The sequence below is a fragment of the Chelonoidis abingdonii genome, chromosome 11, assembly GCF_003597395.2.
Source record: "Chelonoidis abingdonii isolate Lonesome George chromosome 11, CheloAbing_2.0, whole genome shotgun sequence".
NCBI classification, from domain to species: domain Eukaryota; kingdom Metazoa; phylum Chordata; order Testudines; family Testudinidae; genus Chelonoidis; species Chelonoidis abingdonii.
This window is the reverse complement of record NC_133779.1, coordinates 19,190,407-19,201,658: the sequence shown is the minus strand read 5'-3', so window position 1 is coordinate 19,201,658 and position 11,252 is coordinate 19,190,407. Positions and strand designations below refer to the sequence as shown.

At 57.9% G+C, this 11,252-nt stretch overlaps 1 protein-coding gene across 1 annotated transcript; it reads left to right on the top strand.

The window, feature by feature from the left end:
* Positions 1–345: 345 nt before the first annotated feature.
* Positions 346–3,393, top strand: CDK20 (cyclin dependent kinase 20). The gene is made up of 7 exons (XM_075070574.1): positions 346–365; positions 554–767; positions 890–1,011; positions 1,423–1,485; positions 2,286–2,409; positions 2,670–2,825; positions 3,083–3,393. The coding sequence occupies exons 1-7, from the start codon at positions 346–348 to the stop codon at positions 3,263–3,265; spliced, it is 882 nt and encodes a 293-aa protein (XP_074926675.1). The 3' UTR covers positions 3,266–3,393.
* Positions 3,394–11,252: the final 7,859 nt, after the last annotated feature.

Genomic DNA, 11,252 nt, shown 5'->3' with positions numbered 1-11,252 from the left:
TTTTTTTTTTTTTTTTTTGCCTTTCTGTCTTTTCGTTCATTCGCTTCTAGAGCTGGGCAAAACAAAATCAACAGAGTGAAACTGCCAAAAACTGCAGTTTTCAGGAACCAAAAGTTCAGCAAATTCCACCAAAAAAACCCCCAGAACACAGGGGGAGGAACCATCAAAAGGTTTTGCTGTGACCCAAATAAAATATTGTGGGTTTTTTGTTTGTTTGTTTGTTTTGATGAGAAAAACTGGAAAAATTCTGTTAGAAACTAACCATGTTTTTCCTCTGGATGGATGGATGGATCTTTCTTTCTTTCTTTTTCTTTCTTGTTGCTGATAGATACTTGGTAAGTTAAGATGCCAAGAAAGCAGAAGACGTGAGCTATGGGTGGGTGTCCATCTGTCTCTCTGGGAGATCTGGCTACACAGGTGTGCTGAACTGGTTGGGGCAGCAGACACTGGGATTGGCGGGCCCATGGCTCGGACTGGAGGCAGGATACTGGGGTCGATAGGCTCGTGGCTGAGACCTGGCAGAGCCGGGACACCAAGCTGGCTGGGCTCACAGCTCTGCCCTGTTTCCCCTGTCGCAGGTGGTGAAGCTGAAGGCAGTGTTCCCCCACGGCGCAGGCTTCGTGCTGGTGTTTGAGTACATGCTGTCGGACCTGGCCGAGGTGATCCGCAATGCCCAGCAGCCCCTGACACAGGCCCAGGTGAAAGGCTACATGCTCATGCTGCTTCAAGGAGTGGCCTTCTGCCATGCCAATAACATCATGCACCGGGTCAGTCCAGCTCCCCCCTGCTCTAAGCACTAGGCCCCACTCTCCTCCCATTGCTGGGGAGAGAACCCAGGTGTCCAGACTCCCAGCCCCCACTCATGTAAACCACTCATTGTTCCCGGCAGGATCTGAAACCAGCTAATTTACTCATCAGCTCTACGGGGCAGCTGAAGATTGCGGATTTCGGCCTCGCCAGGGTGTTCTCCAATGACGCAGGCCGGCTCTACAGCCACCAGGTGGCCACCAGGTAAGTGGGAGTGGTCAGGCTCTGGGCTGGAACTTTTGGCCACAGAACCTGGTCGCTCCACCAAGCCAGGGACCAGGAATTGGGCTCCTGGGTTCTCTCCGCAGCTCTGGGAGGGGAGGGGTCTGGTGGGTTAGAGTAGAAGGAGAGCCAGGACTCCTGGGTTCTCTCCTGCTGGGAGGGGAGTAGGGGCTAGTGGGATAGAGCAGGGGGGCTGGAAGCCAGGACTCCTGGGTTCTCTCCCCGCTCTGGGATGGGAAGGGTCTGGTGGGTGAGAGCACGGGGCTGGGAGCCAGGACTCCTGGGTTCTCTCCCCACCCTCCCCGGGAGGGCAGTGGGGGCTGGTGGGATAGAGCAGGGAGATGCTAGTGGAGAGTATGGAGGTGTGTAACCGTCTCTTTGTCTCCTCGTTAGGTGGTACCGTGCCCCAGAGCTCCTGTATGGTGCCCGGAAGTATGACGAAGGGGTGGATTTGTGGTGAGCTCCCCGGCGCCTCATGGTTTAGAATCCCCCTACTCTAGGCTCCCCTCCATGCTTGAGCCCTGCTATGGCTGGACGGCCCCTCGTTAGTGTGAATCCCCTCCCCATGGTGATGTGGGGGTCCAGAACACAGAGATCTCTGCTGGAGCAGGATTCGATTGCATACTTAATGAAGGGGCGTGGCCAGGGGGGCTTCCTTCCTTAATCCAGCCTTAGCCGAGCCCTTTTTGTCCTGCCCCATGGCCATGCTCCCCCCACATAATCACGCCGCCCAAGCCCTTTACAGGGAGCCAGACCACAGAGCAGGCCCTAGAGGGGGTCTCAGCCCCCACACAGCCCTCTGTGTACTGGGGGGCAGGACTCTTTCCCACGCCCCCAGTAGAGACGTGATAGGACGGTTCTCATGTCTACAAGCAACCGGCTCAGGCTCTCTGCAGACTTAGGCAGTGCCCCTGTATCCGTTACACTCAGCCAGTTTGCACTTCTGCAAGCTGTCGGCTCTTTGGGCAGGCATTGCGCTTTGACGCTTCTCTCCCCAGACGGGAGTCCCGGGAATTCCTGTTACTTTTTTTTTATCCTGAGGGCCCAGCATCTCTCGTGTGTGTGGGGAGGGAGGGGCACGACTGAGCCCTAAATGATCTCACACACTTCTCCTGCTGCTCAGCGGTACCTGGGGACAGTGAGGATTGGCTCGCAGACCTCAGGGACACTGTGGGATATGGATCAGTCATGGAGAGTTACCCTTGTGGTTCCATAAACTCCCCTGCCTTGCTCCCCCTTTTCTGCATCTGCTCCAGGGCTGTGGGCTGCATTTTTGCTGAGCTGCTGAACAACTCTCCCCTCTTCCCCGGGGAGAATGACATCGAACAGCTCTGCTGTGTGCTCCGGGTGCTGGGGACCCCGAGCCAGCACATCTGGCCGGTGAGTGGGGGGCAGGGTTCTCCCCCAGCTGTGGGGCTAATGGTTAGAGCAGGAAGCTGGGAGGCAGGACTCCTGGGTTCTCTCCCAGCTCGGGGAGGGGAGTGGGGGCTAGTGGTTAGAGAAGGAGGGTGCTGGGACTCCAGGACTCCTGGGTTCTCTCCCCAGCTCTGGGAGGGGAATGGGGTTTGGTGGTTAGAGCAGCAGGCAGGGCTGAGACTCCAGGACTCCTGGGTTTTCTAAGCACCCATCTCCCATGGCAGGAGATCACGGAGCTCCCTGACTACAACAAGATCTCGTTCAAAGACAACCCACCCATCCCGCTGGAGGAGGTGCTGCCCGACGCCCCCCCACAGGCCCTGCAGCTGCTCAAGCACTTTCTGGTCTACCCTTCCCGGGAGCGTGTGAAGGCAGCCCAGGTAAGGGAGCCCCATTGCTCTCCCAGTGCCTGGAGAGAACCCAGGGGTCCTGGCTCCCAGCCCTCCAACCCACTGCACCCCACTTCCCTCCATCTCTAATCTTCCCTGGCAGTCAGGGCCCAGTGCTAGGGGGTGCCGTGGGGCTGGGGTGCAATACCTCGAGATGCCACCAGAGGGCGCCCCAGGCTCTCCCATTAGTCTGCTGTGGTGCTGGGTCGGGGGTGTCACCAGGTTAACCCTTTCTTCCCCACCTCCAGGCATTGCTGCATCCCTATTTCTTCACCTCCCCGCTGCCCGCCCACCACTCAGAGCTCCCTGTTCCCCAGCGGGGGGACAGGACAGCCCGACAGGGACCCCAGCACCAGCGCGACTTCCACGTCAAGCGGCCCGTGGAGGAGTCTGTGGTGGACCCCGAATGGGTGGCCCCTTATGTGGTGTGACGTGAAGATGGGACGTGGGGGCCTGTCCCCTCTAGGGGGCGCTGGTTCCCACCTAGCCCCATAGCAGGGACTGGCTGACTCAGAGGGGTGGGAAATGTGGCACCGGGCCATTCCCCTCTAGGGGGCACTGGCTCCCACCCAGCCCCAGGGCAGGGACTGGCTGGACTTGAGGGGGGGGGGGGGGGGGAATGGGTTCAAGCCGATTCCTCTCTTAGGGGGCACCCATTTCCACCAGCTGCCCATATGTGGGGACTGGTGATTCAGCGAGGGTGGGGAACGGGGTTGCAGGGGCCTATCCCTATAGGGGACACAGGCTCTGATGCAGCCCTGTTGGAGGGCGGAGATTGCCCCAGTTCCCTTATCGTCCTTGTAATTAGTGACTCAAATTCTAATCCCCATGTTATCTCCCTCTGGTTTCCTGGTTGGCTCTTTGGGACTCATGTGGTGTCACTGGCTTGTTAAATTAACTGCTCTTCGTTATGTGGAACTGCTCTCGGCCCCTTTCGTGGAATTTGCCCCACCCCAGTCTGGTTCTGTAGTGGGAGCCAGGATTCCTGAGTTTCTCTCTATGCCAGCTCTGGGAGCGGAGTGTAGGCTCAGTGGTTAGAGCTAGTGGGGCTGGGAGCCAGGACTTCTGCGGTTCCAGTCCCTGGACTCTGCCTTGCTTTCCCCGTTTCTCCTCACGCTGAGTGACAGGCGGGTGACAGCTGCCCAGCCTGTGCAGGAGATGCGTGTATCTCTTGTCGATGTGCTCCGCCTCTGAGCTTGTGCTGACGTTGCGGGGGTGCGGGCACAGAGTTTGGTTGGCTATGAGCCGCTCACTTCCGTGCCTGCTTGCTCTCATTCTCTCCGTTCCCACTCTCTCAGTCCTAAACCTCTCTCTTCGCGGCTTCTTCTTATCGTCTCTTTCATTTTCTTCCTCTTCGCACATGTTTCTCTTACGCTCAGCTCCCCGTCATCTATGTCTAGGCCCTGTTCTCCCGCTGTCACCGCTCATTTTGTCTTTTCATTAAGCACCTTCTTCCGCCATTCTGTCAATTGCTTTCTGTTCTTGCAGCATGAATTCTCTCTCTGGGGGGACAACGCCTATTGCACTGAATACGAGTGCTGTTTAGGTCTAGGCACCACCAGCCGTGGCCTAGAGACTCCCTGCGCTGGTCGCTGTTATACCAGTGATCGTATGTAGTGTGTTTATCTGGTACTCTAGGCGCCGCGCCGTATGGCCTGGACCCCACTCACTGACCGGGCGTGTTATCAGTTGCTATTAGGGTATTACTGGAGTACCTCTATGGCGCTTCCAGCCATGGCAGTCCCCCTGCGCTGGCGCTGTTTACATCTATTGGTGTATTCTAATTATGTACCTCTAGTGCCCCAGCCTTGCCTAGGCTGACCTGCGCCGGTCCCGCGTTATTCTAGTGACTATGTAGGGTGTCATACGGTATCGCTCCTTATGTGCACCCATGCCATTGGCCCAGGTATCCCCACCGGTGCCGTGCGCTTGATTACTCAGTGTCTTATTAGGTGAGATTGTAACTCCCCTACAGGCACCCCAGCCATGGCCCAGGACCCCACCGTGCCGGGCGCTGTACAGTGTCTATTAGGTGTAATATGGTACCCCCTAGGCACCCCAGCCACGGCCCAGGCCCCCACCATGCCAGGTGCAGTACAGACCTGTAACAAAAAGACAGTCCCTCCCCCCGCGGAGCTTCCTGTCTGAGACGAGGCTCAGGGTGGGTCCAGACTGGGGACCACAAGGGAACAAGTCCCTGTTGCAGCCAGCTCCACGCCACAGCAGCCTTCCCCTCGCCAAGGTTTTCCCCGAGGCATCATGGCAGAGGAGGTGGAGAACAGGGTGGATGTCCGTAGGGCTGTGCGCCCAAGCCTGAAGATGCTCGGTGGGAGAGCCACCAGCGACGACGGAGGCTGGAGTTGGGGGCAGGAGTCAAGATCCGGAAAGCGACGGTGCTAAATCGGCTGCCAGAGACCGTGTGCAGTCCTAGATTCCTCACCTCAAAGAGTCGCTGCTTCGCAGGGCAGAGCCCCCACACTCAACATGTCTGGCCTTCTTGTTCCTACCTGGAGACGTTCACATTTAGCCATAGGAAACCACACACGGTTTGCTTATGCCCGGATTCCCAGACAGGCCAGGGGGCTCGGTATCGCTGACCTGCCCGCCTGCATTATTTCCCCACAATTTTTGAACCATCTGCAAACTTTATCGGGGATGATTTTATGTTTTCTTCCAGGGCATTGATCAAAATGCCTGTCCGAGAACTGATTCCAGGGGACCCCACTGGAAACAGACCCACTCAAGGATCATTCCCCACTTACAGTTACATTCTGGGATCTATTAGTTAGCCAGTTTTTAAAGTTGTGTTAATGTTACATTGTGTGAATTTTTAATCAGTGTCATGCGGTACCTCAGCAAAGTCTGCCTGTTACATCAACACTGTCATCTTTAGCAACCAAATGTGTAATCTCGTCAAAAAAAGATATCGAATTAGTTTGACTGCATCTGTTTTCCATAAACCCCTGTTGATTGTCATTAATTATATCACTCTATTTTCTTCAGTAATCGAGTCCTGTATCAGCCGCTCCCAGGGCGGCTCCAGGCACCAACACGCCAAGCATGTGCCTGGGGTGGCAAGCCATGGGGGGGTGCTCTGCCAGTCGCCGCAAGGGCAGCAGGCAGGTTGCCTTCAGCAGCATGCCTGCGGAGGGTCCACTGGTCCTGCGGCTTTGGCGGACCTCCTGCAGGCGTGCCGCCAAATCCGCGGGACTGGGGACCTCCTGCAGGCGTGCCGCCAAATCCGCAGGCCTGGGGACCTCCTGCAGGCAAGCCGCCGAATCCGCAGGACCGGGGACCTCCCGCAGGCAAGCTGCGAAGGCAGCCTGCCTGCCGTGCTTGGGGCAGCAAAATACCTAGAGCCGCCCCTGGCCGCTCCATTATCTTTCCCAGGGTGGATGTCAGGCTGACAGGCCTGTAATTACCCAGATCATCCTGTTTGCCCTTTTTTAAAAAAATTGGCACATTGATTTATTACACATTGACCTTCCCCCAGTGCCCCAAGACTTACCACAGAGCAACAATCACAGTACTGCCAGCTCGTCGGCCAGCTCTTTTAAAACTCTTGGATTGAAGTTCTCTGGGCCTGATGATTTAAAAATGTCTGACTTTAGTAGCGTCCTCCAGAGGCACTACTGCAATGGAAAAATTGTTGTCATCACTCGTCCGATGAGCTTGCAACGTCTGGGTTTTTTCACCCAGACCAGGAATATTTATTGACCGTGTCTGCCGGTTCTGCGCTAGGATTGGTGAGCCTACCATTTCCAGCAAGGAATAGACCAATACCATCCCCGGGATTGTTTTTGTTCCTCATGTGGTTAAAAAAAACCTCCTTTTCGTTTTCCAGAGAGCCTCTGTTTGATGCGCCAGAGAAGGGGGCGGCAGTGGAGGGCTGCAAGGGTTCGAAATGGCATTAGATAAGTTCATGGTGGATAGGTCCATCAGTGGCTATTAGCCAGGATGGCCAGGGCCACCACCCCATACTCTGGGTGTCCCTAAAGCTCTGCCTGCCAGTAGCTGGGACTGGGCAATGGGATCGGCCACTGTTCATTCTCTCTGGAGCACCTGTCGGCAGACAGGACTCTGGGCTAGTGATTGGACTGACCCAGCGTGGCCGTTCCTCTCTTCTTAGGGGCAGCATGGGCAGAGAAACGGGCTCGGAGGAGGATCTCCGGGGTGAGGGGGATGAGCTGGGCAAGATCGCACGGACGATGCGGTGGGGTGAGGAGAGCGGTAGGCCAGCTGAATGGAGAGGAAAAGCTGGATCTTGAGGATGTTGGGCGCCATCCACAAGATTTCCACGGAGTCTGCACATGGGAGGGAGGCCTGTGTCGACGGTGACAGGCAAGCTGGGTTGGGTGGCAGGGCAGGTGAGGAGCTACTTGCTGGATTTTACCTTGGTGAGGTCGATCCGGGAGTGGAGGCAGGAGTTGGACTCGGGTTTGTGGGAGGGAGAAGGTGCAGATGGAGAAGAGAACGACCGAGCCCTGGGGAGCCAGGAAAGGATGGAGGCAGGGAAGCCGAGCTCCCTAGAAAAGGAGCCAGGAGCAGGGTGGAAACTCCTTTCGTGTGATCCTTCAGTCATTGTTGATTCTTTCTGTGTCGTCCTTCAGTGCCCCCTTTGTTCCCCAGCAGAATCTTTGTCTTTTTTCTTTCTTTCTCACGGTTGCGATCTTACACCCTTGCAGAGCTCAGTAAGCTGCAGAATTTCCCCCCTATCAATAAGGAAATAAAACAATCTAGGAAAGGCCAGGCAAAAAGCTTAGTTAAGTTTTAAAAAATAAATGAGGACATGCCAGATAGTCAGGTTCCCATGGTAAACTTTGATTTTGAGATTGGGGTCTTGTCATGCTAGGCACTGGCCACACCCCGTCTGCAATCAGGGCCCCCCCATCGGGCCGGGCTCTGCCCACACTCCACCCATGATCAGCCCCCCCACCCCAATCTGGCCGGGTGCTGCCCACGCCCCACCCGATCAAGGGCTGGCTTGGTTCTGATGTATAAACCCCTTCCCAGGGAGAGAATCTCGGGCACTAACGAGGTTATTAATCTCAGCGAAAAGCAGAAACCCAGCTGGAAACACGGCCCTGACTTTTCCCAGTGGGGGTGATGAGGCCTCAGAACAAACCACCAAGGGATGTGGTGGATTCTCTGACTCCCATGGGGTTGGATCTGGGCCGGATCCTTTCTGGAAGGGGCTTTAGCCAAGTCAGTGGGTTCAGCGCAGGGGGACCCTTGGTGAAATTCACCAGCCTGACCTATACGGGAGTTCAGCCTAGGTGGTCAGGGGCTTTTCTAGCCAGTCCTGTGGTTCGTGGCAAGTTCACTGCACCCCCAGGGGCTCTGTCCCCCCCCACCCCCTTTAATTCACAGATTCCCTCTGTGTCCCCTAAGCTCCCCCATGCCAGGGGCTCTGAGTGCCCCCTCAATCTCCCCAGAGCAGCGTCCCCCATTCTGCTCCCCCATGGCAGGAGCTCTCTGTGCCCCCCATTTTCACCACCCTTCTCTGAGGGGGTCACTCATTGAAGGGGTCCCCGGGTTCTGCTTCCTTGGGGAGCTGGCCTAGTGACGGCATCAATTTCTGCCTCACCGCCTGGGGGCTCTTTGATCTGCACTCAGTGGCCAAGATGCTAAAATGGGGGCTGTGCTGACCGGATGCCGGGCAGGGGCCCCCCATGTATCTCCCCATTTTCTAATTTCCTCCCCCTCTCCAAATCCACAGACTCCTGCCCGCCGGTGCCCAGAGTGTCCCCTGGAAATTTGGAAAGGATCAGCCACAGCATCCAGAAGTTGTCGCCTGATATGTGGGTGGAGATGCACCGGGACAGTGAGCTTGAGAGCTTGGCCAGCTCAGCCAAGGGCGAGATTAGAATCACCCAGGAGCTGAGCTCCCCCTCAGGGAAAGAGGGTGAGTGCACGGAGACTCTCCGCTACTAGGTAGCAGTATAGGAAGCATGACACACGATGCGTTTTCAGAGCCTCTGCTCTCCAGCAGAGGGCATCAGGGTCCCCCTAGCCTGGACCATTACAATGTTATTACAACAGGCCTTATGTTATGAACCTGCTGCGCTTCATGTAGGACCTACTGTATTTACTAGCCTAATGACACTGATCTCTGCTTGATGCTCAAGGATCTATAGTGCTGAGTGAGCTGTCCCAGGGCTGGGCTAGCAGGGGGCTGCGGGTCGGGAGTGAGGGGCACCGCGGGGCTGGGTTTGGGCTTATTTCTCTCTCTGTCTTGCTTAGCTCCTTCCCCTTTATCTGGTGCTGGGAGATAAGCGGGTGTTTTTCAGAGAATCGGTCGCTGGCTTCCCCTGAAGTCTGGGTTACTCACCCCACCCCCCCGTGTGCAGGGCCAGGGGGCTCATCCTGACGGAGAATCTGCGTCAGTTTCTATCAGCCAGTGTCGCGGGGACGTCCCGAGCTACAGCCACGGTGGGGTCTAGTGGTTTGAGCTGGGGGGGGCTGGGACCCAGGACTCCTGGATTCTCTCCTGTCCCGGGGGGGGGGAGTGGAGGCTACTGGTTAGAGTGGGGGGGCTGGGAGCCAGAAACCCTGGGTTCTCTCCTGTCCCGGGGGGGGGGGGGGGGCTACTGGTTAGAGTGGGGGGGCTGGGAGCCAGAAACCCTGGGTTCTCTCCTGTCCCGGGGGGGGAGTGGGGGCTACTGGTTAGAGTGGGGGGGCTGGGAGCCAGAAACCCTGGGTTCTCTCTCTGGCCCTGGGGGGGGAGTGGGGGCTACTGGTTAGAGTGGGGGGGCTGGGAGCCAGAAACCCTGGGTTCTCTCTCTGGCTCTGGGAGAGGAGTGGGGGCTAGTGGTTAGAGCTGGGGGGCTGGGAGCCAGGACTCCTGGGTTCTCTCCCTGGCTCTGGGATACTAGCAGAGGAAGGGGAGCGAACAGGCCAGGAAGACTGTGGCCCTCCCACCCCAGACACAGCGGGGGGCCTGGGGGGCGTCTCCCTTAGCTAGGTCTGTTATTCTCCACCTGCCCCCCCTGCGCTGCCCGTCCCAGCACCCTGGCGTGGGTTGTTCCAGGCCCCATCACCAAGAATCCGCCAACCGCCAGCTCCTGAGCCTGGCATCAGATAAGGGCTTATCGGGGACTTCCAGGCCTGCTGCCATAACCTCCCCAGGCCCCAAACTGGCTGGGCGGTTAGTGGGGCAGGGAATGGGGTGCAGGGCCTGTTCCCTCTGGGGAGCGCCGGGTCTGATCCGGCCCCAGGGCGGGGACTGGCTGGCTCAGGGTCACAGGGAATGGGGCTGGGCTCTGTCCCCTCTAGGGGGCGCCAGCTGCAATCTGCCCCTGTGTGTGAAATCTCTAGGGATGCTGAGTGATGATAGACCAGTTGCTGCCCCCCAAGCATCCATAGCTGCCTCCCCTCCCGCTGGACGAGCTTGGGCGTACAGCACCAAGACCCCAAAACTCTCAACCCTCCCTCTAATGTTTACCTGCCTTCTCCTACTGAGCCAGGGAGAGAACCCAGGAGTCCTGCGTCCCAACAACCCCCCGCCGACTAGAGCCCAGTCTCCTCCCAGAGAACCCAGGAGTCCTGGCATCCAGCCCCTCTCCTCTAACCGATAGACCCCCCACTCCTCTCCCAGAGAACCCAGGAGTTCTGGCTCCCAGCCCCCCATCCACTAGATCCATCTCCTTCTACACCAGAGAGAGTTTGGGGGACTAGTTTTCTCTCTCTCTCTCTGCTGTACATTGGGGGCTAATTGGGCAGGAGACCCCCAGCTACTCTCCCCCTCCCCTCTCTGTGCCCCACGAGAGCCCGTCCCGTCTCAGAAGGCGGGACCTCACCCGCCTGGCCTGCTGTGTCATTTTTAGCGTCTCTGTCACCCCCCCCCTTTCTTTCCTCTGTCTCTTGGAGCCACCCAGCAAGTTGGGGCAGACCCACGGCCGACTAGATCTGGGGGAGCTCTCTGTGCTTCAATCCCCCCTCGAAATTTGCCAAGGGTCCGCCTGACACCGCATGTGGGGACCCCTCCCAAATTTCTTGCCCAGCTCTAGGTGAGTGTCAAGCTGAGGCCGGCGGGGGACGGGCAGCGTCCAGTTTGGGGGAGTTGTGTAGGGAGGCCGATGGGCAGAGCGAATCGGGACGGGATGGAAGGGTGCGGGGACACTGCAAACGGAGGGCTGACACGGGGTGCCGGGGGCATTGGGAATGGAGGGGGGCTGGTGTGGGGTGCCAGGGGGCATTGGGAACAGAGAGGGGGTGCTGCGGGATGCCAGCGGGCATTGGGAATAGAGAGGGGGTGATGCGGGATGCCAGGGGGCATTGGGAACAGAGGGGGGTGCTGCAGGATGCCAGGGGGCATTGGGAACAGAGGGGGGGCTGGCGGAAGGTGCCAGGGGCATTGGGAATGAAGGGGGGGCTGGCGGAGGGGGCCAGGGGACACAGGGAACAGAGGGGGGCTGG